Source organism: Myotis myotis, unplaced genomic scaffold (genome assembly GCF_014108235.1).
Source record: "Myotis myotis isolate mMyoMyo1 unplaced genomic scaffold, mMyoMyo1.p scaffold_m19_p_5, whole genome shotgun sequence".
NCBI lineage: Eukaryota > Metazoa > Chordata > Mammalia > Chiroptera > Vespertilionidae > Myotis > Myotis myotis.
This window is the reverse complement of record NW_023416357.1, coordinates 82308384-82336250: the sequence shown is the minus strand read 5'-3', so window position 1 is coordinate 82336250 and position 27867 is coordinate 82308384. Positions and strand designations below refer to the sequence as shown.

Here is a 27867-nt window from a genome sequence, read left to right as displayed (position 1 = left end):
CTTTGGAATGCATATGTTTTCTTTATTTCTTGGGGCTGCTGTCAGTTCTTTTTTCTTTTTTGACTCTAATAGACAATGACAACTTTTAAGAATAATTGTTTTCATAGTTTTATAATACAACAAAATGTTTGGAATAGAGGGTTTATAGAGAACAAAATTCATAAGTTACTTTCTAACACTGTGAGAAAATTCATCTTTTCTTTCTGTGCATCTAATTTTAGATGGAGTGTGACCTCTCTGTGCCTCATTATTTTATCTGTAAATGTGACTATTAATGGTGGTACCCACATCAGAGGCTTGTTCTGAGCATTAAATGATTAAATACATGTAAAGTGCTTAGAATAGTACCTGGCACTTGCATTAGTAATTATAATATGCACAGTGTTATATTTTTGCCCGGCATTTTGAGAAGATAGAGGAGAGGCCTCAGGCCTGACTCATCTGTTTTCCTGCCGTCACTAAACCCCACAACCCCCCTCCCTCCAGGCCCCTGGCAGGCCTGGCACACTGGCTGAGTGAATGAGCAGGAGCAGAGAGGGCAGAGCCTTTGCCTGGGATCTGCCCCTCTTCTGTCTGGACTCATTCATCTGTCAATTGGCCATTATGCTCCTGGATAATGGAAAACAGAACCAGTTAATTAGCAAAACTGCTGGCGGGAAGAAGGCACGTGACAGGCGGTCTTTTCCCAGGTCAGAACCTTGCCCGTGGCAGCCCGTCCAGCATGTGTCCTGTGTAGTGCTGTGTCCATCCTCGATGTGTTCTTGGTCCCTCTGCAGTGGACTCTTTGGGCCTGCTTTGGTCAGTTACCTGGGCTTGATTTGTTCTGTCCCAGGGAGGAATGCCTCCCCTGCCGATTTCATGGACGTGCTGAGAAGTAAACTAGACCACAAACATGAACTTAAGAGTAGGAAATGTTAAACAAATCTAGAGCTCAGTACACACCCCCTCAACTGTGTCTACAAAGTAGGGAGGGGGCAGCTGAGCTAACATCTACAGCAGGGAACCCCAGCCGCTAAGTCAAGGGCTATCCTGTTCGCACATGACTTCTCAAAGCCAATTGCACAGGTGAACTCACATTCTTTACTCAAAGGTCCCAAACCATAGGGGATGTTCCTTAACCTCTCTGGGCCTCAATTTTCTCATCTATAAAATGGGGGGAGGGACAATTTTTCTAAGTAGCTCTACGTGGGATTTGTGAACTGCAAAGAACTATTTAAACATTAGAAAATATTGTTGTTAGTGATATTGTCATCTAGGAAAGGCAGGATAGGAGAACCCTGGGAGATCTTGCAAAGCAGATGTGGTGGTACCAGCCCCACAAAACTAGCAAAAGAGGCCTACTCCCATTGACATCCCTGGAACTCCCAGAACAGGTCTTACCAGAAGGTTCTGAGACCTTGTGCCTCTCCCTGAGCCTGCTACTCATACCCGGTGCCTGCTCTCAAGTAAACCTCTCAGAAGGGACTGAAGAATGAGAGAGGCCAAATGGCAAGGCCCTAGGGAAGGAGGATGGGGTAGAGGGGAGAGAGTTCTGTCCCAGGACAGAGGAAGAAAGGGGGCGGCCAGCAGAGTAAGGGGGGCACAGTGAGGGGTGGGGCTCAGTGAGGGCCTACACTCAGTGGCTCACTCAGCTAGGATGTTAGGAGGCAAGAAGGGCTCCCTGCAGAAGGCAGTGCCCAAACTGAGCAACTTTATTTTGTCAACAGCCGTCCTCATTTTTGTGTCCAGATAAGCCGAAGCCCCCTCTCTCACTGGCTCCAAACAATGTTGGAATGCCCTTACATTTTGCTAAAGACTATCTTTTATGTGTCAGGCATTTGTGTGGCTGAGGGCTGTGGGGGGTGAGTTGGGGATTTCAGGGACAGGGACAGGAGGTGGGAGGCCACTGGCTTTGGGAGAGGAGCGTGGGGAGAGCACAGAGGTTTGAGTGAAGGGATGTGGGGGTGTTTGACTCTGTGGGGGTGGGGGGGAATGACATGAGCCTCTCCCCCATCACTCCAGAAAAACCTCCTGTACTACCTGGATGACTTCAAGGCTGCCAGGGTCACATTAGGGAACTGGATGGCATCACTGAGATTCTAGATTAGCAGATTGCTGGAGATTTGTTTCTGAAGATTCTTTTCCCTCCGTCGCTGTGGTCTGCCTTTCTTGTCCTGTATCTCTTTCATGTGTCACAACTGCTTTTCTCCCTGCAAGAGGAGGTGTTGGTGTGTGAGTGTCAGACTGAGCTCCCCATCTAACAGCGGTGACAGTGTGTGTGTGGGGGGGGGGGGGGGGAAGGGGGATGACAACGGGACAACAGGAGCTTCAAAGACAGACTCTCACTTAATCCTCTCCTCAAAGCTGGGATATTCTTTCCTCGTTGGATAGATAAGGACCTTGAGGCTCAGTGAGCTTGGTCATGCCTGGATTCAGACCTGTCTGTGTGAATCCAAAGCTCATGTCATGTTTTTAACACTCTGCCATCCAAGTCCTGGCCTTTCTCTCTCTCTCAGGGCAGGGGAAGAATGAGCCAAGTGAATGGAATCCAGCCAGGTGAGGGCTGGATTAGGGGTGCAATGAGGGAGGGTAACTGAGCCTCCATGCAGGAAGGGCATTGTCTGAGCCAGCATGGAATGAAAAATAGTGGGCGTTGGGGGGGCACCACCCTGGAACCGGTACCCTGGAGCTGGGCTTTTAGAGGGTGGCTTCTGGGCGTGTTTACTAAAAAGCAAAGTTGCAAAGCACCGGTTACCTCAGCGAATTCTCCCAAAGCCCTGTAACAGTTATCACTCTCATTTTGGAGAAGAGGTTCAGAGAGGGGGCAGACAGGCACCAGGCCATACAATGACTTAGGGTCCGTGTGTGATGATGACACAACTGCAGCTTCAAAACCCATGCGCTTGCCTTCAGTCCAGCTGCCTTTTGGAAAAAAAGCATCATTCTCTGACATGCCCGCAGGGTGCAAACATCTGGCTGACGGCTGGGCTCCTGAACCAGGAGCAGGGCCAGGACCACCAGGGGCCCTGCTGAGTGTAGGGGAGAGCTCTGCAAGATGGATGGGGAGCATCAGAGGCGGAGCGCTGCCGCCAGGCAGTGATTGATGACAGCTCGGCAGCAGAAGAGCAAGGCGGCCTCCGGAGGCTGGAGGCTGCGGAGAGGAGGGCGAGGGGAAGCTATGAATATTTTAGAGAGGCAGCCAGGGCTGGAGGAAGGAGGGGTGTGGGGGAGGGAGGCAGTCGGGTGGGCAGGGGGAGGCAGCTCAGGGACTGGGACAGCGGGGTTAGGGAAAACCTTATCAGTGAGGGGGGCTCAGTGAGGGAAAAGGAAGGCTGGAGAGGATGAGCGGGCTTAGAGAGGGGAAAGGGGCTGGAGAATGGGACAGTGAGGGTAAAGGGGACAGGGATCCGTGAAAGGGGCTCAATGGGGGGCGGGAAAGAGGGCTGGATTGGGGGTGCAATGAACGGGACTAAGGGACAGAGTCTGTGCGGGAAGGGGACTCAATAGGGGAGGGCCTCACTCGGGGGGGGGGGGGGGCTCACTGATGAGAGAGGGAGAGCTTGTAGAGGGAACTTAGACGGGGAGGGCTCCCTGCTCTTTTTTCTCTTTCACAAAATATGGCACCGTTAAGGCTGGGAGTCCTGTAAGGAAGGCTCCCCGCGGGATCCCCCAAATCCCCGCCTGACCGTCCAGGGGTCGAGGCTGCAGACCCCGGAGCCGGCCGCACCCCGCCTCCCTTGGACCTCTGGGGCGGAGCAGGCCTGGGGCGCTGCACCGAGAAAGGGGCGGCGGGAAGGCCCGGCCGGTGCTGAGCGTCACTATCGCCGGCAGCGTGGCGGAGACACCGCGGCTGCCCGAGGGCGCCGAGCCAGGCCTGGAGTACGCGCCCTTCGACGAGGACGACGGCCCGGTGGACTGCGACTGCCCGGCCGCCTGCTACCGCGGGCACCGGGGCTACAGGTCAGCGCCCGGCGCGGAGGGAAGGACAGGGCCCGGGTGGGCGGGTGGGCGGGTGGGCGGGGGGGCCCGCCCCTTCACCTCCCCCAGCCCCGTCCCCTCACCTCCGCCAGCCCCGCCCCTTCACCTCCGCCCCGCCCCCTCACCTCCGCCCCGCCCCATCACCTCCGCCCCGTCCCCTCACCTCCGCCAGCCCCGCCCCTTCACCTCCGCCCCGTCCCCTCACCTCCGCCAGCCCCGCCCCTTCACCTCCGCCCCGCCCCCTCACCTCCGCCCCGCCCCATCACCTCCGCCCCGTCCCCTCACCTCCGCCAGCCCCGCCCCTTCACCTCCGCCCCGCCCCCTCACCTCCGCCAGCCCCGCCCCTTCACCTCCGCCCCGCCCCCTCACCTCCGCCAGCCCCGCCCCCTCACCTCCGCCAGCCCCGCCCCCTCACCTCCGCCCCGCCCCGCCCCTTCTCCCGCAGAACCAAGCACTGGTCCAGCAGCTCGGCCTCGCCCCCTCCCAAGAAGAAGAAAAAGAAAGGCAGCCACCGGAGGAGCCGGTGAGAGCGCCGCCGGCTGCGGGGGGCCGGGAGGGGCGCGGTGGGTCTCCCCTCCCGCGGAGTCTGCGGGGACCCACCGCCGCATTTGTGAGCCCGCCCTAGCTGAGCCTCGGCCCCTAACGAAGTGCTCTCCCCCTACTAACCCCGCTTTCACTCAACCCCCTTCCTTTTACCAGGCCCGCACTCCACTAGCTCCTCCCCTTCATCACGTTCCCTCTGAGTCCCCACATCGGCACTCACCCGCCCCAGACCTCAGAACCGGATACGCTGGCCTCTTTCTCAGACCCTCTGCCCCAGAACTAGACACACTGACCCCGTCCACCTGATGGGTACCCCTCTGCCCTTCCCCAGTAGCCCTGCCCTCCCCACCCCTCTGTGAGTGGCCTGGGTTGGAGGGGTTTGCCAGGGTCTCATCTGTGGTTCCCCCTCCCCTGTCCTGAGTGAGACCCTGGCAATCGTCTGGGGACCCAACTAACCCCGTCCAACTGTCTGTCCTTCTTTCTCCCCTGGCCCTCAGCAAAAAGAGGAGACTAGACTCGGAGTGCAGGTCAGTGATGAAGGCGGGCAAGGACCAGGAAGGGTTGGGGTGGGGGGGTTGTCTGTGGGTGGGTGAGATTCAAGGCCATCTCCAGAGGCAGGAGGCCTTGGACCTCAGCGCCTGGACCTTGGACACCAGCAGCTTTTCCCCACCAAGGCCAGAACTCCCATTATTGCAGCCTTTGATTTGAACAGCCCCCTCTCACAATGCCAAGGAGGCTAGAAGGGTGACCAGGGACAACAAGGGCAGTTCCATCAACTACCTTCAGGGACCTTGCCAACCCTCTGGGCCCGGTTCACTCTGTACAGCAGGCAGTTGGCTTCATGGCCTGGAATCCCCTTTCCAGCTTTGAGCCCTAGGCACCCAGCCTTCCCTAGCCATTCCAGCTGCCCTGCCCCTCCACCTCCCAGGCCCCAGTTCACTAGAGCCCACCTCCCACCCCTTTGTCCGCAGCTGTGGGAGCTCCTCACCCATGCGCAAGAAGAAGAAGAGTGTGAAGAAGCACCGCAAAGACAGGTACCGCCCCTCTCCTGGGGCTTCCTCTCACTTCCATGGGGCCCAGGACCAGGGCTGTGCTGCTTGGGTGTCCCTGAGTCACCCCAGATGGACTCAAGAGAACCCTTGTATGGCCCTACAGGTCTGATTCTGGGTCCAGGAGGAAGAGACGGCACAGGTGAGCGATGCCCTGTGGCGGTGTGATAGGAGGATAAGTTAGAGGCTGGTGCCCCCCTGCAGAGACCAAAGCCCAAAGGAAGCCATGATGGGAGGGGGGTTTTGAGGGTCCTGCCCTGCTCTGCCCTCCCCCTCCAGGCACTCCTTCTTAGCCCCAGGCAGGGGACTGAGGGTGGGGGGAGGACAATGAAGACCAGTGATTTGCAATCCTTGCCTGTCCCATGAGTCAGCCTTGATGTAGGGACCCCAAGAATTTCCAGACAATACAGCAGGCCCAGTGTCTAAGGGGTGTGTCCGTAGAGGTGTCAGTTAGAAGGCAGAATTTGCAGGAAAAGGGCATGCCAGATAGAAGGACGCCTCAATTGGCAGAGACAGAGTGGGTGGGCTGTGGCTAGAGGTGGAGAATCTTGAGGGGCAGGTGCCAACCCCCAACAGGCCTGACTGCTATGGAGATGGCCTCCACCAAGGCAGGGCTGAGAGCCAACATGAACCTTTGAAGCAGGACAGTGACTTACTCAGGATGGATTGGGAGACAGGACAGGAGGAAGTGAAAGATAGGAGCTCAGGCAGAAGCAGGGGTGGAGAAAGTAGAACACTCAGCGTGGAGGGAAAGATGTGGGGCAGTCACATCCCTGCGGTTGGCATGAGAGCCAGAGCCCCTCCCAGCAGCCCTGAGGAGGAGCAGAGTCCCCGGCCCCATCGTTGCGGTGTGTATTTGCCCGTGGCCATTTGCCGGGGGGGGAAGGAGCTTCATTGGACACCTACTCCTGGCCCTCCCATCTCCCCAGTCTCCTCTTCCCCTCCCCCAGTCCTTCCAGGCCAGTGTTGGCCCCTGCTGCCCTCAGTGTGTCCCATCAGCTTGTCCAGATCCTCTGGCAAGCACCTGTCAGTCCCGGGAAGGACCTAGAGATGAGCTAGGCTAGCTAGCTCCAGATGGGGAGACTGAGGCCCCAAGCATACAACATGGGTTCTTCACCCAAACTTTTGCCCCTGCACTCCGTCCCCGCCCCGTCCCAGATATGCCTCCCATTCCTTTTGATCCTGTGAGAAATACCTCCCAGTGTTTCTTAGCATCACCTCATTTTTGGTCAGAAGAAAGCATCTGTTCAGGACTAGAGGATTGAGTCAGAATTTGGTGGCATCAGGGAGGTGGGGCTGAGAGACCTACGGGACCCAGCATGAGGTAAGACCTTAGAGGGCTAATCAGAAGGCTCTCAATCCTTTTGTCAAAGGCAGGAATTGGGCTGTGGGGCCCACCCCAGAGAGCTGGACGGGATGGGATAGGGGTCCAGAGGAGTAATCCAAAAGCAGGGAGATCCTGCCCAAGGGCAGGAAAATCACACCCAAGGGAAAGCATTTATTTTCTAAGCCCCTGGTGACTGACCCTGGGCTGGGCCACAGTCTAGAGAACAGAGAAGCAGGAGGCTTGAGCTCTGTCTGGGCAGCCCCATTTGAGGAGACCTAGGGCATAGGGAACACAAATGAAGTGTGGAGGGCCACTCACCACCCTGATAACTCATCAGAGGGGCCTGTCCCAAGACTGATGCAGAAGATACCAGTAAGGGCAGGTCAGCCTTCCTTCTGGGTCTGTGGCCACATCACCATTTAGCACTCCCAGAGGGAGCAGCAGTTAGGGCCCGGGCAGAAGGTGATCATGGGCCAGGATCTACTGGAGAAGGAAGGAACAGACTTGGCAGAATTGAAGGAACCAGAGCATGGAGTGGGATGGGCAATTCCTTATCTGCCAGAAAGGCTCAGGTCAGAGGGGGGAACAAACCTCAGGTTCACACATAGGACAGCTGGGCTCCCTGGAGGCTCACTCTCCCCTGCCTGACTCAGGCTGTGCTGTCACCTAGCCTCTGCTTTCTGTAGATCTCGAAGCCCCAAGAGCAAAAGAAAAGAGAAGAACAAAGAGAGGAAGAGGTGAGCACTCTTCCCCATTTTCCAGCTCCTCAGCCCTTCTTCCCACACAGCAAACCCGGCCCCCTGGAATCACAGAATCAGGCTCTTGAAGGTAGTTCATTTTGTACCCCCTGCCCAGGTGGAAACATTCAGACCCAGAGAGGAAGCCAAGAGCCCTCCAGAGTGGAGTCAGTGGCAGAGCTGGAACTGGAATCCAGGCCTCTTGCCTCCGGGTCCAGGGTCTTTTCAAGCTCAGTGCTTGTAACTCCCCTGCACCTCTCCAGGGTCACAAGAACAACAGCTGAAGGACGATTGAGGTCTTGGGGGGCTGGGGCTATCTGGAGAAAAAAGCACCTTCTCCTAATTCCCACCAATGGCCCACAGGTCCTGGCTGGGCTTTGCACCAGTGTGGACAGCCTTTGCATTATTTTTGTAGGAGACTTGGGGAGGGGAAATTGGTCAGCTGTGGCTTCCATCAGGAAACAGAACTTAGGTACAGGCTGGTTTCTCTCCCAGGCCACACGAGTCCCCAGGCCGGAGGTCCCATCGCCACAGCAGCGGAAGTTCCCACAGCCCCTCACTCTCCTCCCAGGACAGTGATTCCAGATCGCCCAGCAGGTAACTCCCGGGCCCTTGGGAGCACTCCGGTTGTGGCTGAGCCCGGCTTTCTGCGTATTAAATATACTCGAGGCTGGGGAGCCCGGCTGGTAGACAAGCAGCAATTAATCAGTGGGTAGTTTACCAGGGCAGGGCCAGTGCCAACTTGGAACTGGGCTAGGCATCCCAAACCTTGAATGGAAATCAAGGCAGTGTGCGTGGGGCTTGGCTCTCTAAATAGAAACGTTCCCGGCCCAGTGCAAAGGCGGGTAGGGAGCTGCCCTTCCTGCGGGAAGCGGCCTCTAGTAGAGGAGCGTCCCACGCCGGCTCTCCTCACCTCCCCTGCCCCAGGCTGAGCCCCAAGCCCCGAGGCGAAGGTCGGAAGACGGGCAGCCAGCGGTCCAGCGGGAGCCGATCGCCTTCCCTGTCAGGCGGCAGCGGATGGGGGTCGCCCCAGCAGAACGGAGGCAGCCGGCAGCGGAGCGGAGCGCAGGGGGGCCGCCCGGGCTTGGCGCAGAGCCCGCCAGATGTACGTATGCCTGGCTTTGCAGAGGGTTCCTGCGACGCGCGCGGGCTGCGCCTTGCTGGGGCGGGGGAGTCGCTGCCGCGCGGGGAGGCAGTGAGCGTGTAACGGGGCGGGGACGCTGCACGCCTTCCTCAGGCCGCCGCTTCCCCCTCCCCTGCGCCCTCCCTTGAATGGGAGCGGCTTGGAGTGCTTGGTTGTTATGCCCACCTGGCTCTAGTGGCCTGGGTGGGTGGGTGGGGGTGCTGCAGGCTTGGGCCACCCTTGAGCTTGGGAAAGTGAAGGTCAGAGAGGGTTACCACCGCGACACTCAGCCATTTAGGTAAGGAGCTGAAGAGGAGCCAAGATCTCTTGCCTCCCTCCCCCAGGCATATTGAGGAGGGAGGGGGCGTGGCCACTGAGACAGGACTCCCCTGGGCATCACTTGGGCCCTAAGCCTCCCTCTCCTCACCAAGCCTTTCCCCCTCTCTGAGTGCTCTCTGCCCCTCAGCCCCTCACTAGACACCCCCGCCCCCCCCCCAGTCCCCTTGCCACAACAGAGCTGCATTTCTAAGGTCCTTTTCCCAGCCACTGCCCTCATCTGGACAGATGTCTCAAACCTGGGGGTTCCACTCCCCATCTTTCCTAAGGCACCTCCCAGGGAACCCATTGCTCCCTGGGAGACCACACCAACACCACCCCAAAAACTGCCCTCATCCATTCTCCAGGAGGCGCACAGATTTCTTGAAACCCGTGGGCAGGTGTGGTGATTGTAGGAGCTCGCAGCTGGATGGTAGGGGTTCTCCTAGACCCCAGGAGAGGCCTGGAGCCCCATTTTTGTCTGTTGATATTAGAGTACAGTGTAGAGGCCCCCTCAGGGAGAAGGGACTACAGCACTGACAGGGGCAGTGGGAGGGCACAGGGGACTTAGGGTGGGCAGTCTGCAGGTGCCGTCCCCCCTACACACACACACACACACACACACACACACACACACACACACCACAGGCAGCCCAGAAACCCTAGCAGGGAGGGAGCGCTGCTCCTCCCCAGACCTCAGGTCTCAGCAGCAAACCTGTACATGTCAGTTTCGTTTTGCTTTTTGGCTGTTTTCGTTTCACTCCCTTTCTTTTCTCAAATACCCTTAGTCCAGGACCTCAGCAAGGAAAGTCAAAGGGCACCTGACAAAAGGCTTTTGGTCTCAAGGTTAATTTTTGTTTAAGGACATTACCTGTGTGGAAACTGCCCCTCCTGGACAGGGTGCCAGGCTCTTGAGCGCTGAGGGGCCTGGTCGGGCCACGTGGGAAGGATCACACCAATGTCTCTGGATCTGTCCTGGGTGTGGGAGAGAGCACGCAGAGGTAGCTGAGGGCAAACAGGACAGGGACAGGTCTGAGACATGATGCCCAATGTCCTACCCCATGGGCACAAAGCCTGAGCAGCACAGTGCCCCAAACACCTTCTCCTGGAGGCACCGAAAGGCATGTTTTTCCAGGTCAGGGTGGAAAGGAGGCCCCTTCCCACTGCTGGTCCCCTCCCCAGCCTTGGATGCCTAAGCAGTAGCCCCCACAAGGGCCCTGAGCATGTGCAAACAAAATGGTCACAGCAACTAGGTAGACCCTAGGAGTAAGCAGTCAGGGAAGGTGGCCTAGCCGCTGGCCTGGGGAGGAAGCCTTGGCAGCACCCCAATCTTCTCCCTCCCAAAGTGGGACTCCATTTTGACATTGCCCTGGGAGTTTCCTGGGAGGCAGCACTTCGTTACTCCTTTCACAAAACATGGTCCCCCAATTCTCTCTCTACCCTCTGGGCTCTGGGAGTTCAAAGACTGCTGAGCATCCCCTGCCTCTCACCTGCACCCAGATCCCCTCCTTGCCCTTAGAGCCTCTCTTAAAGTGAGATGAGGCTGGTTCTCTCTTGCCTCCTGGGAGGTGAGATGGGGGTCATAGACTTTGCCATTAACCAAAAATGTTTTTTGGGAAAAGCACTGGGGGTGGTATTCTTGGACTCTCACCTTTAAAAAAAGAGAGAGAGACAAATGGAAAAAGAAAAACTCACCATTCTTAACCCCGTCTATGTTTCTGTTTTTGTTTTTGTTTTTAGCCTCCCATTTGAAACGTGGTAATATTGTGATTCCATTTCTTGTTTAGTGGCAAGGGAAGAGGGTGGGGAAGTTTCTGTAACTCTTCCTGTTATTTTATTTCATTTTTTGTTTGTATTTTCTTTTCCTTTTTTTTTCTTTTGTAATGTACAGAAATGCAAACTATCTCTCTGGGTTTTTTTCTATCTTCTCTGTTGTTCTAGAATTTTGCTTTTGTGCGTTACTGTGGGAGCCTCTCCTCCTAATGCAGAAATGGTGTTTGAATTTCAGTGAACATTAATCATATACATACCTCTATATAATTATTTTTCCTTTGTAATCAGAATTTAAAAGGGAAGATAACACTTAAAAATCGTTTCCCAGGCCAACAGCTTCTGCCAAATCTGCAGCAGCAGCCATCCCTTCCCTCAACCCCAGGCAAAGGGCACTGGTGGAACTGCCTCAGCTTTCAAATGAACAAAAGTGGTGCAGACCTTACTCTGGGTCCCTGTCTATAAGGAACTTTGGAGAGAAGCTGGGGACCCAAGGAGGGAGGGACTTGTCCCAGTCACCCAGGGACCTTCCCAGAGCAGTGAGCTTCCTGTGTCTCCTCGGTTCTGTCTAGCATAAGATAACGGCTGGGCATGGCAGGGCGAGCCTGGAAGAGGGTGCTGAAGACACCGGAGAGAGTTTAGCTCAGGTGAGGGCTTCAAAGCCAGACACTCCCAACCAGGAGAAAGAAAAAATCCATCCTGGTTTTGAGACTGAGGCCATAGGATGCTGGCTCCCAACATCTCTTTGTTGTCCCATCCCAGGCCAGGGCTGAACCCCCAAAGGGATTTCTGGGTTCTGCTGCCTACTGCTCTCTGCAGCTCACAGAGATCAAATGACCAGCTCAAGACACACAGCATTTTAGAGGCAGACCTAAAAAGGAGACCCTCTAACCTCAAGACCCCGGCCACAGCCAAGATGTGGAGATGGTAGTCAACGGGAAGCACACTTCAGGAACCTGAATAAGAGGAAGAGGAGGAGGAGGAGGAGGAGGAGGATTTGGGAAGTGGATTCTGGGGGTCTCAGCTCTTACCTCTCCCCTGGGGACCCCTCTAGATGTTGTTGGCTCTCTGAACTCCCCAGGGTATAGGTGAGCCTGGTGTTGCACAACTTTATATGACTGCAGCTTTAGCAACTCGGGGAACCCTAAGCCCTCACAGTTCACCCCCATGTGGGGAAAGAAATAATGAGGCACAATGAGGGAAAGGAAGCTGCTCAAGGTCACGCAATGTGGGGTAGAAAAGTAAGATACTGAGCCCAAAGCCCAGTGAACTGGCCAGAGAGGGTGTGCGGGGATTGCAGCCTTAGGAGTGGGGCCCCCTTCCTTGGCTCCCCCTGGCCCTAGCATTGGAAGTGTTGAGGGAAGCCTCACCATTTGCTGAGATGCTTCATGAGCAAGGCCCCCAGGCTCTCTGGCCTCGGCCTCTGGTTCAAAGTTCATCTCAAAATGGGAAGCCTAGAGTGACCCCAAGAAGAGGTGTCCATGGCACTGCCTGACCTGTCTCATCCAGGCCTCTCTCCTCGACACCCCAGGGGAGAGCAGTGACCATGGCTGGAGTGGGGAAGTGAGACTAGGAAGGGACACCTTGGCATTTCTTCTAGGCTGAAGCCAGAAAGCAGGAGGGATGAATTTTGCTAAATGGTGCTGAAGCCAGGGGGAAAGGGAATAAGGTTGACTTGAGGCAGGATCAGTCCTCCACATTGAATCTGTGGTTGCCTTCCCTTTTAAATGCACAGTTCCCACTTCACCCCATCTGTCCACTCTGGTTGGCCTTGTTTAAACAGCTTCTCCTTCTTTCTGGCTGGGTCCACCTTTCTCTGTGCCTCTATTTCCTTCTTCCTCCTGCCTTTGCTTCTCTGTCTCTCTGTCTCTCTGTCTCTCTCTCTCTCTCTCTCTCTCTCTCTCTCTCTCTCTCTCTTTCTCTCTCTCCTTGAGCCTCTCTGTCTCTTTCTCTCCATACCCCCCTGAAATGGGCCTCTCTCCCCAGGCTGCAAGCCCCTCCTTCACCCGCCCTGTGGTTCTGCTCCCATCAGCTGCTTCCTGCATGCCCTCTGGAGGTTTTCTGTTGTTTAAAGAGTTAAGAAAAGCTTGGCTATTGGAACCTGTGGTGGGAGGGGGGAAAGCAAACAGAAATGGCTGGGCAGGAGGCCCCTGCTGTCCCTGGGACTAGACCAAAAGCCACACTTAGCTGCCATATGCCAACTCAGAGGGGGAGCGCAGCTCAAAGTCACTGTCTTTCCCCATTCTGCATTCCCAATGCGGAGACCTTCTTTTCTTTTTTATTATTGCATTCCCGTCCCTGACCACTGAGAAGGTAGGTATCCCAGCTCAGCTGTGCGCTCGCTGCTCCCATCTCCAGATAAGCCCTGCCACTCTGCTTGGTTTGAATGTGGTTTTCTTCCTCTTTCTCTCAGTCTCACTCTGGTTGGTTTTCTTCCCTTCCCTTTTCTTTCTTTATTTTAGTGACTACTCATTTGTAACTTGCATTTTCTCCAAATGAGCTACAAAGCTGTGTTTCCTGGTTTGTCGTTTGGTTTTCTTGACTACCTCCCTCCACCCCCCAACAACAACTTTTCTGGTTCATTCCTCCCTCATTCCCACCTTCCCTGCTCCTTCTTCCTCTCCACCCCACCTCCACCCCCACCTCCCAATCCTCCTTCATGCTCTCTCTCATTTTGTTGTCTGAATGCATTTCTGTGTGGTTTAGCATTCCAAGTTTGTGTTCCCATCCTGAACTCTATGCTGTGGTTGAGCCAATTTGATTTCTGTTGTCTGGAGTAACTGCTAAGCCTCTCACCCCTCACCCCTGCCAGCCCCTGGGGTGATTTGAGCAATAAATCTTTGTTGGAGGGGCCTGTGCTGGGCCTTTGCCCTCCGGATCCTGGAGGAAGTTCTGGCTGAGGTCAGGCCTGGGAAGAGAGCCCTTTCCCATCCTCTGGGGCCTGCTGGGCTCCTGCAGGTGCTGCCCTGGCTGAAGGCAGAGCTTGAGGGTGGGAGCAGGACTTTGGGGCAGCAGCTGACACCAGGACTAAATCCCACAGCTCCGTTTTGGGGTGTGATGGTGGTTGGGCTTTGGGTGGGGAGTGAACTGCAGGAGTAGGCACTGGACTTATTAGTTCTACTTAAAAAAGTCTCTGTGGGGGATGGAAGGAACTCTCAGCTAACCCTCTGCTCTCTGGACCACTACCCAATCTAGAAAGGGGCTCCCTCCTTCCCCCAGCATCCTTCCACCTTCCAAATTTGAGTTTAATGTGCAGAATGATCCAGAAAGAATAATCAGTGGAGGCCACATATCCCCAACGTTAGGGCAGAACTAGGCTAGGTCCTGGGATTTGTGTCTTCCAGCCCAGTGCTCATCCAGCCACAGAGGTAGGTCCTCAAAAAGCTCATCTCCCCATCTCTGCCCTTTAAACTGTTTTCTTCCCACCTAGACGCAGCTACAGAAGTTTGACATCCCAACCCTGTGAGGCCTCCCTGGACCTCATCTTTGATAAAAGAAGGGCTCATCTTCCCCCATGTTGACCCTAGGGGCAAGTCCCCAGTAGCTCACCGTCTCAGAACATTCTTCAATCCTGGTGGTGCTAGGAGGGCAGACAAGGAAATTGTTCATGGAGGGAGAGAGCGCTGCTGGTCCGATGGAGGAGTGGAGGCCCCTCCTCAAGGAGTACCTGATGCGACCAGGCACCCAGACACAGGATCCTCAAATGCTGAGCTGGAGGGGCTAATTGCCCCAGATGCTCACTTATTCTTATCTGTAGGAATACCAGGCTCAGGCAACCACACTGTCCCTTGCTGCTCTCTTCCCCTTGTCTTTTCACCTCAAAAATTTCTTACGTAAGCAAAAAGAAAAGATGTTGGCTAGGAAGTCAGTGATCACCCAATATCATTGTACTTTTTTCTCTCCAAATTAACTGAATCAAATGGTTATTTAGGTATCATATAAATTGAACCCGAGGTAAAGTTTTATTAAAACAATTAAGAAACTTAAAAAAAAAAAAGGTATCTGGGAGCAGGTGGTACCAAGGAGCAGAGGGGCTCCTGGGAGTAGGGCTCAGAGTCAGGTGAGGTCTAGCCTCACTCACTAATCCATTCATTCACACACACAGCAAGCATTTGCTGAGCACTCCTCCGTGCCAGGCCCTGTCTGAGTATCCATGCCAGGGTCGAGGCAGGCAGACCTGAGAGGGGACAAGCTGAACCATGGATGGGGAGCTCTGCCCATCAGGGTAGCCCCAGCCTTAGCATATGCTGGCACAACCCAAACTGAAGGAAGGAACAAGGGTCTGTGGGACCAGAGAGGAGTGCGCCTGACTCAGGGTGAGGCTCAGGGGAGGCTTCCTGGAGGTGGCGGCCTTGGGCTGACTGTAAAGAAGAAAGAAACATTAACCAGACTGTGAGAGAGAGGAGAGGGAAGAGGGGAGAATAGTTCCAGGCAAGAGTGACAGGACTCACACAGAACAGGCTTTGAGAGATGCGTGGTGGTCCCTGGCCACCAGTCCTATCTGGCAGTGAGATCCATGGTGTCTGGGCCCGTATCTTCCTCAATTCCTGAAGAATGAGGCCCAGCCAAGCTGAGGATGAGGATCACCCTCTGGCAGGGTCATGGCAATCCTTTCATAAGGACTTCTGGAGGGATGGGTGGGTAAGGGTGAGATCGGCCCCCAGAGTCTTCCCCTGAGGGAAGGCACTATATGCCACCTACCTAGCAACATCTTCCTCCCACCCTCCATCGTCCTGGCACTTAGGGGACATGTTACGGAGCCCGAGGCCTCCTGCACTCCTCCGACCCTGTTTGTCTCTGCGGAAACAGTGAGTCATTTGTACTCCGTAAAGAACCTCTCGACCCCTGAACAGGCCCACCCTGTTAGAAAGATTCAGTTATGACCATTTTCCCAATGGGAAAACTGAGGCCTCAGAGGTAAGTCACTTCTTTAAGGCCTCACAGCAAGTTCACATCAGGGTTGATTCCAGTGTGTTCACTTTGCCAATTACCAGCATCTTGGATTATGGCAGCCAATTGGCTTGGAGGAGGTGAGAGGGAAATGGAAAAGAGATTGGACTTCAAGACCAGCCAGACAGGAAGGGTCCAGCTCAGCACAAGGGGTCTGGCCCAGGGACTTGCGCCTCAATGGTTAGGGACAGCAACATCATGGGGGTGGGCATCCACCCAACCCAGACCCTTTTTATTCCTAATACTCCCAGACCAACAGTGGGAAGTATAGAGGGCCTTGAGCGCCTGTGGGAAAGAACATGGTAGCCCTTGGTATTCTTCCTTCCCTGCTGGCCTCTCCCCTGGAGTCAGAAATAGTGGCTTAGATCCAGAGTCTGGGTTGGAGCAGAATTCACATTCAGATCCTAATTCCCAAGTTTAGTATTCTGCCTACTTGCCTTGCTACCCCTACCACCGCCGCCAAAGTGGCAAGCAAAGGCTTTGAAAAGGTGGGGTCCAGTGTCTCCTTAGGTGTGAGTACTATGCATTGGCTGCCAGGGCACCCCCCCCCCCACACCTAGTATCTGTTCTACACTCTGACAACCCAGGGGATAGAAAAGATACTGGACATTTGGGGAACCTGGAGACTTCTTTTTCATTTGCCTTCTCTGGAAGGAAAAGGATGCTGGATGACAGAACCTAGTGCTGAGGGCTTGGGAGCTATACCGGCAGGGGTGGAGGGCATATGTGCTGGGGAGCCAAGGGTCCCTGGTAATATCTATTGCGAATGAAATGATACTCAGAGGGGCCATGGCTGAACAACCCAGCCTCCATGTCTCTTGGCCTAGCTAGAGTAAGGGTGCTCAAAGGGTACCTTGGTACCTGGTAATATCTACTTGGCCCACCTATGCCTGCCTCTGCCCCAAAGAGAGACACCAGGCTCTTCCAGGAGGAGGTCTTCATGGCCCATCTGGCTCTGATCAGCTGCTTTCCCCTTCTATGGTTGGTGTTCATTGGCTGCTTCACGAGCTGGCTATGCGTCTCCACCAAAGGGGCTGACTTCTTGGCTCTACCTTCATGCCCAGGCTGGATCCAGGATTGTACACAATGGCCTTGGCACCACCCTGCCCCCTGTAGGAAGCACAAGGGTCATGCCAACCACACTCCTTCCAGCCCTTGGCAGCAAGGTTATCTCACCTAAGAGCCTGTCTGTCAAAAGAACTGGGCCTAGACCCTGCCCCTGATCTAAGACTTCCTGGTTTAGCCTTGGCCCTTGTAAGGACCTTTCTTCCTCAGCAAACAGCATTGAGGCCCTATTAGGTGCCAAATTCTGTGATAAAAACTCAGGTTACAGAGGTGAATTGACACCAAATCTGCCCTGGGGGTAGTCAAAGTCAAGTTGGTGCTGTTATTGGGGGCGGGGTAAGAGTGATGGACAGACTTATAAACAGACAAGTGTAATCAATCAACTGTTACCAGATGAAAGCCCAGGCACAGGAGGAGGGTCAGTTCTCTGGAGGGAGGGGGGTGGAGAGGGTGGTCAGGGGGCATGCAAAGAATCCCGGAATATTTGCTCTGGAAGGAGCATCAGGAAGCAAAGCCCAATGCTCTCTCTCTGTGGTTGGGGAAACAGGCCCAGTCAGCAGACGTTACTTGGCCGGGGTCCCTAAGTAAGGTAGTGGTAGGTTCTTGGACCCCGATTTCCAGTCAGGGCCCTTTTGGAGGTACCAGGTGTCCTTTCTGGTTTTCTGTATCCAGATCCTTGTGTCCTAACTCCATTTTTGGAAAAACATGTGACATCTCTATCCAAAGGTCATGGTTACCCAGGAGGGGCTTGCTCAGGCCCAAGGAGCCAGGCACTGCCAGTCCTTCCTCCAGAGGCAGTGTGGCCTCTAGGCCTAGAATGGGGTGGTTGAGTTTTCCTCTCTCTCTCTCTCTATCTCTCTTGCATTTTTGTGAATCTAATGATGAACTTACGCTACCACACTTTTCCCTTCTCTTACACATCTTACCTACTAAAGGAGGAAGTGCCACTTTATTGGTAAGTGGACGTTAACCAAGAGGGACTTAAAAAAATCAGAACCTAAAAAAAAAAAGAAAAGAAAAGAAAAGAGAGAAACAGAAAGACAGTAGGGCGCTACTGACAGCTCCACAGGTCTCTGCAGGGCCGGAAAACAAAGACAGAAAAATGTTAACAGAAAAATGTCAGTTCCCCAGGAGTTCAGACATTGTTTTTGATTTTGGTATCTAATGACATTTGTGGATTTTGTTTTTTATTTCTTTTTTTTTCTTCCCTTTCTTCGGTTTAGTTTTGAGTTCAGTTGTCCTGCCCCGCCCCCATCCCCATCTGTGTGCCGTGTGCCCCCTCCATCCCCTCACTCACCCCCACGCTGGGGGCCTGGGCTGCGGGGCCGGCCCTAGCGGGGCCTCCCGGGGCCCACCCTCTCTCTTCTCTCTGCCGGGATCGTCCGTCCCTGGAGGGGAGCGATGCCAGCCCCCGTGCCCGTCCTGGAGCCCTCTTCCTGTCAGCCCCCGACCCCTCCGCTCCGTTCCTCTTGTGTTTTGCATGCTGAGAACCTTGCATGAGCTGCACTGTTGAGGCCAGAAGGTGGACACTCAGGAGAGGCAGAGGCAGGGCAGGCGCGGGGAACCGTGTGTGCGATGCTCCGGGACTGGCAGCCCCAGGCCTGAGCCAGGTGAAAGCCCTCTCTCCTTCTCTCCCCCCGCCCCACCCACCCGCTCTCTCACCTCGGCCTCTCCTTCCTCTCTTGATCTATCCTCTCTCTCTCTTTCTCGGGCTCCTCGTCTCCTTCGGCCTCTGCTTCTCTATCTTGTCCCTGTCTCCTCCCCTCACTCACCTGTCTCCTGCCTCGGCCTCTCCCCTGGGTCTCACCTCCTATCTTTGCTGTCCTGCTTCCGTCTCTCGTCCCCGCTCTCCTGTCTCTCTCACTCTCTCCGTCTCCCCCCACCCGCACCCCCGTTCCCCTCTGCCTCTCTCCCCGTCAGAAGCCCAGCTCGCCCTCGCCCAGGGCCGGCGACCAGGCGGAGGCCGGCGCAGCCCCGTCGCCCGCGCGGGGGAAGGAGAGCACGAGCCCGCGCTCGGCGCCATCGTCGCAGGGCAGAGGAGACCGCGCGGCCGGCGGCCAGGCCAGGCGGCGGCGGCGGCGACGGCGGCGGCGGCGACGGCGGCGCTCCAGGTCCCCCGCGGGCGCGCCCCGCCGCAGAGGCCGCCGGCGCGCCCGGCCCGCGCCGCCCCGGGTCCCGTCGCGCTCGCTCAGCAGGGCCCGGTCCAGCAGCGACTCGGGCGGTGGCGGGGCCCCCGACCCCGGGCCGGAGCCTGGCTCCGGCGCGCACGGTAAACGGTGAGCGGACCCGGTCCCCGGGAGTGGAGGCTCCCCTCCGCGCACTGCCCCGACCCCCGCGGAACGCCCACCTCCGCCGAGTCCTCCACCCTCACTGCCCACGGAGCTCCCCTTCCTGACCGCTCCCCTTCGGCCCGGGAGCCCTCTCGTCCTCCCCGATCTCCCCCCTGTTCTCTCTCTCTTCTGTCCACCCCCGCGAGCTGTCTCCTCCCCTCCATTGGACTCCCCCTGCCCTGATCACTCTCCCCTTTTCTCGCCGATGTCTCCCTGCCTCCTTCCCTTCTCTGGAGACCGTACCCCTCCAGGAACCTGCCATCCCCAACGCACACCCCCCTCCTCCCGATCTCGAACACGTCCTCTCCCCAGTCACCCCTTACGCGCGAGTCCCTGCCTCTCCGCTGAGCCCACCTCTCCCCGGCTGAGCTCCCTGTCGCCCTGCCCCGCCCGCAGGGCCAAGGAGCGGCCCCCGCGCGCCCGCCCGGCCAGCATCTCCCCGTCCCCGGGCTTGCACGGCCGGCACGGCGGCCCGGAGGGAAAGAGCTCGTCGCGCAGCCCTGGCCCCCACCCTCGCTCGTGGAGCTCCAGCCGCTCGCCCTCCAAATCGCGGTCGCGCTCGGCCGAGAGGAGGGTCCGCAGCCCCACCCGCTCGCCGTCGCCCAAGAAGCCTCTGGGCCGGTAAGTGCGCGCGGGGTGGTGGTGGGGAGGATGGGTGCCGGTGGGGGGGAGGATGGGTGCCGGGGAGAGGGCAGGCCCGGGCGCCCTCGCGCGGCGGTGGCGCTCACCGCGGGCCCGGCCTCGCAGGGACAAGGACGGCGAGGGCCGCGCGAGGCACAGCGAGGCCGACACCGCCCGCGCGCGGCGCCGCTCCCGCAGCTATTCGCCCATCCGCAAGCGGCGCCGGGATTCGCCCAGCTTCATGGAGCCGCGGCGCATCACCAGGTAGGAAAGGGCCGGGGACCATCCAGGGACCCAGGGGGTGAAGGCCCTCCTGGAGGGGCCGACTGAACCTAGGGCAGGGAGGGGAGAAGGCTGGAGGAAAAGTGGGGGTTCAGGAAAGGGGAGAGGGCTCTGAGAGGAGAGCGGCTAGACATGGTGGCGCTGGGGAGGGGGTGGACTCAGACAGAGGGAGGAAGGCCTCAGGAAGGGCATGGTCCCCGGTGGGGGCCTGAAGGCCCATGGAGGGAAGGGGGATCTGCACTTGGGTCTGGGTGGAAGAGACACACCTGAAATTAAGTTCTGAAGATTCCAGCCAACCCTCCCTACATTCATCTCCTGGCAATGATGGGAGGAGCCCATCATTGCCAAGAGTCCATCATTGCTCCACATGCAGGGAGCCCCACCCGCCCTCCCTCCATTCATCTCCTGGCAATGATGTCTCCTTTTCTCCTTCATCTCAAGGTCCAGCCTGCTGAGTGGCCTGTGGCCAGCCTGGGGGCCAAATGGACCCCCGCTCCACAGGCTGCAGGGGAGATGCCCATGTGAGCTGATCTGGCTCTGTTCAGCTGTCTGTCTGCCTCTCCTTTTCTCACTAACCTCACCGCTCACCTTCCAGCCCCCTGGGGAACTTGGAGGAGGGGGCACCAGCAGCCTGGTTTCTAGGGCAGCTGTGGGAGGAACCCTCCTTCTTACCACACAGTCCAGTGGGGCTGTGCCATGATCAGAGTTTCTCTGCCAGGGTTGGAGGGTCTGGGCCTGGGTCTCCAGGTGAGCCGATGGTCTGTGTTTGCAGAAATCACCCAGAAGTCCTAGATCCCTACCATGGGGTAGAAGGCCACAGGCAAAATTCTGAGCCCAGCTCTGCCGCAGCCTTACTGGGCAGCCTTGGGAGATCGGGGGCCTCTCTGGGTCCCTGTTCTCTTGTCCAAGCAATAGCAGGCCTCCCTCAGCATCTTTTCAGATCTCACGTGGTCGGATTCTCAAACGGGCCCTTCCTAGGCCTTGATGATCACATTGTCTCCTCCCTTCTCTCCAGAGCTAAAGGCCAGACCACCAGGTTTGGGACATCACCAGATGTAAGAGGGAAGTCCTAAGATTGGCAGACTCCCACGCCTCCCACCTGGCACCCACCTCAGCCCCTCTCCCAGGCTGCCTCCTCCTCCCACTAACGTACACCTGTTCTCTTCCTTAGAATTAACCCAGTGCGATGGGGCTTTGCCGTCCCCTTAACAACTCTCTTTTCTTTCCTCTGGGTCACAGTCTCCTGGCTTCAAACTAACTCCAGGGCTGGTGGGAGGTAGCTGAGTGAGGAGAGGGGGCCAGTGGGCCTGGGCCAAGCTGTGGGCATGGAGAGCAGTGGCCAGGGGTCTCTTCCTGTTCCCTTCACGTGACCTGAAAACCCCAAGTCCTCCATTCTGTGGGGACCAGAGGAGCAGAGCTGGGCCATATCCACAAACCTTTCCATGCACAGAAGCCGCCGCTTAGCTTGGTTGATGTGAATTGTCTATATTTAAAACTCACATTCATTCAACAAATATTTATTGAGCACCTACTCAGGTCTAGATTTGGGTTCCCTTTCCCTGCAGACAAGTGAGGAAAAACAATATGATCAACATGAAATTGGCAAGTGACCACTGACTGTCCAATCCTGTTGGGGTGGGAGGGGGGGCACCTGAGGCAGCAGAACCCTGGCCACTGCTGGGGAGGGGCTCCAGGCCCAAGTGAGGGCCCTGGATGGTCTGTAATCGGTTTTTTCCTCCTGGCAGTGCCCGAAAGCGGCCCATCCCCTACTACCGGCCCAGCCCCTCCTCCTCCTCCTCCAGCTGCCTGAGCAGTGACTACTCCAGCAGGAGCCCCAGCCGGAGCCCCAGCCCTGGCCACAGCCACGGAAGCTACAGCAGCCGAAGTGGAGGGACCCGAAGCCACACGCGCAGCCCCTCCCGGACCCCCAGTCCCAGTTACCACAGCCGGAGCAGCTCAGAGAGTGGAGGCTTCTGAGCCCATACAGATCCCGAGTGGTGCCCACTGGCACAGAGAGAGGCGAGGGGTCAGGCCCCAGGATCCATGGGGGCATACACCCTATTGCTACAAAGAGGTCCCAGGGCCAGGGAAGACCTTGAGGGTAGGTGCCCTGCAGACAAGGAGGAGCTGGGTTCTGCTGCTTCTAGAGGGTCCCTACCCCCACCTTCTGCCCTCCCACCATGTCCAGGGAACAAAGAGCCTTTTCGAACACAGGGATCACCCTGCCCCCCTCCCTGCTTGATGCCAGCTCACAGGCCGGGGATCTCAGCTCAGTGGACCCAGGGACATCTCTGAAGGTGCCAATCCTGGGAGCCTCCCCTACCCACTCAGCAGGGCCCTTGGATCCTCTCTACCACTAGGCAGGCAAGGAGGGGGGACAGCAAGCAGGATATGAGTTAGACAGAAAGAAGAATGGCCTAACCCTTGGGTAGCACCATCCAGGCTGGGGAGCTGCTTCCTCCTGAGCTGGCTGCAGGAGGACCCTGGCTGAGGGCTGGAGGCTGGCCCCACAGCCTCCCAAACCCCTCCCCAGGCCCAAGAGTGCCAGGAAGAACCAGGGAGCTCATTCTTGGTCCCACCTTTTCTCTCCAGGCCAGTCTCTCCCCTTCAGGCCTCACCTCATTCCCTGGTCCCAGGCCACACAAGCCAGGCCTTGTGCATGACAAGAGGTGGGACATACAGACCACAACTGAATCTGACCCTGAGATGAAAAGGGGCTCAGGTCAGGAGGTGGAAGAGAGAAGGAGTGGATGGAAGAAGAGCCTGTGAGAAGAAGGGAGAAGCAATGCAGCCTAATGACTGAGCAGGCCCTGGTGTCCTCATGTGCCCCTTGTCTGAGTCACAGGCAGAGGATAGCGTAGCTTCAGGCCCTGCCCAAGGGAGCACTTCCTCCTCAGGGTTTGGTGAGGAGGTGGCCAGCCAAGGCTTCCCAGAGAAGGGTGCTATAGCCCTTGGAAGGAAGGGTAGGATCTATACTGAGGGCCTTGGCCTGGGGCATTGACAGGAAGCAGTGGCCCCCAGCCCTCTTCTGCTGCTCCCAGCCCCCTCCTCCTGGGGCCCTCAGGGATCTAATGAAGTCTTCCTTGGCCCAATAGGGCAGATGCCCTGGGCTCCACTGGGGGGAGGGGTCTAGGGTTTGGTCCGTGTTCCCCTCTCTCTATTTCCCACTTCCTTTTTTTTTTTCCGCGGTGCGGATGAAACTTGGGACTCTAATAAAACACTCAGTGCCCAAAGGGCAGGTGGTGAGACCAGACTTCTGTGGATTTGGGTACCTGGAGAGTGTGGGGAGGGCATGGGGTTCTGGGGTCCTTCCCACTGAGAAATGAGAGGGGTTCAGACTCCTTGGGACCCAGAGAGAAGAACTGGCACCAAGGAACCAGCGCCCAGCACATTGACCCCCCTGCCCAGGTGCTTGAGTCTGCAGCTTAGTGAGGAGGAAAATGGGGACCCAAGATGATCACTCCCATGTCCTGAACCCCCATCTAGCTTCAGCAGTGGGTGGGGGTGGGGGTGGGGCAGAGGGAGGAGGCTGGCCAATACACAGGACCTTCCCTGTATGTGGAATGTTCCAGAATGGCTAGAACACAGTTCGGAGTAACATGTGGCTGTGAATCCAGGCACCCTAGGGTGGGGCCTGTAAAGAGAGTTTAGAGTAATGAGTTGTTTTTTTTCTTTTAACAGTTACATTGTATTTCTTTTATAGAGATCCAAACAAATTCACACGATCTCCTCCTCCTCCCCTTCTTTTCCTTCTCCTCTTCCTTCTTTTCTCTCAGAGTGGTGGGTTTTAACCTGGTTTTGAATCTACTCTTCTTTGGGAGCCTGATGAAGGTCGGGAAGCCTTTTCTCAGAAGGTGTGCACGTGCCCACAATTCAGCATGCAACTTTGGATCACACAAACACTAAGCCTTTAGGGCAGCGGTTCTCAGCCTTCTGGCCCTTTAAATACAGTTCCTCATGTTGTGGCCCAACCATAAAATTATTTTCGTTGCTACTTCATAACTGTAATGTTGCTTCTGTTATGAATCGTCATGTAAATATCTGATATGCAGGATGGTCTTAGGCGACCCCTGTGAAAGGGGTCGCGACCCACAGGTTGAGAACCGATGCTTTAGGGCCCCCCTGGTCCACCTCTTCCGAGGAGGCATAGGGCATGTCCACAGCTCCGACCTGTGTGAGCCGTGAGACAGATGTCCTTGGCCTAGTCTGGTCCCCAGAGCAGGGGGGTCCTGCTCCTGAAGCCATTGGCTGTGCCAGCACATGACCTCCTCTCCAGTTCCTGGTCCTTCCTCCTAGAAGGGGCCCCTGAGTAAGTGACTGTTTCTGATCTGAGAAAGCTATTCGAAGGAGCACCTGTCTCTTTAACCCTCAGGCACACTTTAGGGGCTACAGGGAGATGTCACCTCCTGGGCAGGGGAGCATAAAACACAAAGGTGGTCATGGAAATGTAGCCTGTCTCACACTGAGCCCATTCCTGCTCCCACTCCCCGATTCCATTTCCTCCTTGCTCAGTCTGAGGCCTTCCTCCCTGCACCCCACAGCTAGGTCCTGTTTTCCTGCAGCTGGCCAGGGCTTTCTAGGTCCTGTTTTCCTATTGGTTCCCTGCAGATGGTACCACTTTCCCCAGATGGTACCACTTCTTCCCTTTCTGCCCCCCACCTCCATTCCTGGCCCAACAATCCTGGGCTTCTCACTAGCACCCCTCCCATACCCATCTCTTGCCCTCTCCCATCCCTCCTGCTCTATCTAAAATGCAAATCTAACCTTTCATTCACTTATTCCACACATACTTATGGAAAACCTACTGTGTGCCACACAGTCCCTGGCTCTGAGGACATAGTATTGAATTAATGAAACAGAGCTTCCTGCCATGTGGACCCTGCATCCATCCTGTGACCAAGTTCACCAGCTCATAGGACTTGGAAGGCTATGGAATGGCTCCACCTGGAACAGCGATCCTTTCCTCCTGCAAGCCCCCCAACCTCCTCTCCCACGCTGCCCTTTACTCCAGGTCAGCTGACCCTCCTCCCTGGGCCCCCCCAAAATGCCCCTTCACCTCCACAGGTTCAGGCTCAGCTCAGCTCAGCTGCCTCCTATTCTGAAGAGACTCTGGCCCCCAGCTGTGGAGGCCACTCCTGCCTCTCTGAGTTCCTCCCGTGCTGGATTTGTTCCTGGCTTGAGGGCCTTACACTCTTGTTCCAGTTGTTCGTTGGCAAGTTACTCTCCCCATAAATCTGTGAGCTTCTGGAGCCCAGCCCTCGCTTTATTGGTCTCTGCTCCCCTCCACAGCCTTGTAAAGTGGTTGCCCTTGAAATGTTTGTGGAATGAGTAAATGAGTGAACAAGGGGCCGTGCAGTGAGCAGTTCCAGAAACCCTGGGGGCAGGCAGAGGCCCAAAGGCAAGGTGTGGTGGCCGCAGGAAGACACTAGAGGGCAACAGAGAGGAAAAACTGCCAGCTGGGATCCGCCGGGAGGGGCACAAAACAGGAGAGGCCTGGGGGAGGGTCCCCGTCAGCCCGAAGCCCGAAGCTCGCGTCCTCCGCGCCCTCACTGGCTGTTTGAGAAAGGCTGTTCCCTGGGAAAAGACGCGGAGGGCACCAGGGCACCAAACCCCTTTTCCTCCCACATCGGAGGGTCAGCCTCTGCTCCGTACCTTGGGAAAAGAGAAAAATACTACCAGGAAGGCAGGCAGGAAAACAGGAAACCCCAATTCTGCATTGGTAACAAGGAAGGGGAAATGGGATGGGGGTGGGGGAACCTTCCCAGGATGTGAGCCTTTGGGATGCTGTAGGTTCTCTCTCCACAGATGGGAGCCGCAGGGATACCCTCCCCCTGTCCTCCCCTCTTTCCCCTGCCCCCATTTTCCCCCTCCCAACACACTCAGCAACCCGGCAGCTGGGCAGGGCTTTTGTATGTCCTGTTTTCCTATTGGCTTCCTGCAGCCCAGACTCAGGGTAGCAAGTCACAAGTGCACATGCCCAGTCTGGGTGTCCCAGCTGGCATGCCCCCCCCCCCATCCCCTGCCTCTCTTAAATGCTCTTGGAAGCCCCCTGGCCTCTTACCAGTCTCTCTCAGCTGAAGGCATATTCAACAAACCGGTCCAATCACCAGACGACGCCTTCCCTTCCTTCTCCAGGTCCCCCTCTGCCTGAGAAAGTCTCTCGGGACACCTGAGACATGGGGGTGCTTCAGCTGTAGGGACTCCCACCTCCACGGATCCCCCATCTCCACATCCTCCCTCACCCCGCCCTGCACTCACACATACACACCCCCTCTGGAAGCCTTAGATGGCAGAGCAGCAGTGTAGGGAACCTGGGGGAGGGGGAAGTGGAGGAGAAACTGTTGATTCATGGTGCTGGAAGGAGCCTTAGAGAACATCCAGTCCAATGGTCTCATTGCACAGATGAAGAAAATGAGTCATGGGAGCCGGCCGCTGGCTAAGGTCCCAGAGCAGGTCCCCAGACTCCCAAGCTACACAGATTATTTTTGCTGGACAGCAGGGCAGTTGGGGCCAGAAGATGGGTCCCCTTCCACCTGGCCCCTCCTTACCACCCCTTCAGTGGTGATGGGGGTGATGTGATCCCAAGGTCAGCCAGAAGCCGAGGCCTAGTGGGTGGGCAGGCCGGAGGGTCAGTGTCTAGAGACACTTCCAGAAAGACCTGGTGCTCCCCCAACCCCCCATGTGCTCTAATTACTGCTGCTCACATTTTCAATTCCCAGCAGGCTCAGCAACAAGCGAAATCTGTCAGCTGTCGCGCCTCTCCAGGGACCTCTCTCAGCTGCCTGAAGACTCTCGAACTTTCTCTGAGGTTGTGTCAGGGAAAGAGGAGCTGGCTCAGCCACAGTTGGCAAATACCAGCCAAGGGTGTGGCTATTGTGCCTACGGCCTCAGGCACAGTGCCAGGATGGGAGGCAGGTCTCAGGGCTGCTGCAGAATATCCCAGACTTTGGGGCCACGGATGAGAGGAGGGCCCCCTCCAATTAAGTAACTCCAGACCCTACCGTGCCCGTCTTCCTTTGCTTCTCCCTCCGAATGGCTTCTGGGAAATCCCTAGGGGGTGGACTTAACTGTCCTTTTAATCCCAGAAAAACTACCCCTGGCAGTTCAGTGCTAGAGCAGATGATTGTCAAAGACCATTTGGGCAGGTGGGCAAGTGGAAGCTGACATTCAGCCCTTGTTCCTCTTGCCAAGTCCTGTGGCTGGGTTTAGGGTGCAGCCTTTTGGAGGAAGAGCATCTTGGTCAGGGATGGAGGCACCCCAGAGAGTCCGGCCCAACCTTCTCTGTCCTGATAGGCAACCCTTGCTGAAAACAGCACCCTGTTCCCAGAATCCCACCGCACTCCCTGGGCTGCCTGGCAGTCTCTCTCCTGCAGGACAGAGGATCAGGAGGCCTGAGTTCCAATCTCTCATATCCCCTTCCAGCTTTGTGACCTTGGGAAGTTCTGACCCTCAGTTTCCTCATTAATGGGACTCTGATAAGATACTTGGACATGCTCTAATGCTCATGCAACTGGGTAATTCTCATTAGTCTAAGTCTCAATATCCAAAATTAAAGGCCCTCTTTCCTTAAGGATTAACACGGTGAGCACCAGGCATTTCACATGCATTCTTGCATCTGAGATTCACCACAATCCTGCAAGGTGGGTGGATTGCTAGCCACATTTTGCAGATGGGGACATGTGGGCTCAGAGAGGTCACCAGGCCAGTGAACAGCAGCACCCAGAGTCAAGCCCAGCCTTGTTTGACCCCAAAACCCAGTTTTTCCCACAACCCACCCCCTCTTACCACGGGTAATGGG

The 27867-nt window shown here is 56.4% G+C and overlaps 1 protein-coding gene and 1 long non-coding RNA gene across 7 annotated transcripts in view; one reads left to right on the top strand and one right to left on the bottom strand.

The window, feature by feature from the left end:
- The window catches only part of SRRM3 (serine/arginine repetitive matrix 3), a 60350-nt gene that overhangs the window by 29663 nt on the left and 2820 nt on the right, over positions 1-27867 (top strand). The window contains exons 4-16 of one of the 3 annotated variants that reach the window (XM_036309001.1): positions 3811-3939; positions 4403-4480; positions 4998-5027; positions 5472-5534; positions 5656-5691; positions 7563-7613; positions 8109-8210; positions 8541-8718; positions 18757-19112; positions 19563-19787; positions 19914-20051; positions 20511-20590; positions 21815-22027. In XM_036309001.1, the coding sequence (XP_036164894.1) occupies positions 3811-3939; positions 4403-4480; positions 4998-5027; positions 5472-5534; positions 5656-5691; positions 7563-7613; positions 8109-8210; positions 8541-8718; positions 18757-19112; positions 19563-19787; positions 19914-20051; positions 20511-20590; positions 21815-21879 (1531 nt within the window). In that variant the 3' untranslated portion in view covers positions 21880-22027. Of the gene's footprint in view, positions 1-3810; positions 3940-4402; positions 4481-4997; positions 5028-5471; positions 5535-5655; positions 5692-7562; positions 7614-8108; positions 8211-8540; positions 8719-18756; positions 19113-19562; positions 19788-19913; positions 20052-20510; positions 20591-21814; positions 23318-27867 lie in introns of those variants that run through there. The other 2 variants (XM_036309000.1, XM_036309002.1) reach the window with 2 other exon arrangements.
- On the bottom strand, positions 96-26883 carry LOC118656142. 4 transcript variants are annotated; one of them, XR_004967509.1, is made up of 3 exons: positions 26774-26883; positions 2020-3130; positions 96-879 (listed from the first exon to the last, which is right to left on the bottom strand). It is a non-coding gene; the product is annotated as an uncharacterized LOC118656142 (long non-coding RNA). The 4 variants fall into 4 exon arrangements; XR_004967510.1 differs by lacking the exons at positions 96-879; positions 2020-3130 and adding exons at positions 24195-25721; positions 26131-26238 and having other exon boundaries at positions 26774-26878; XR_004967508.1 differs by having other exon boundaries at positions 96-3130.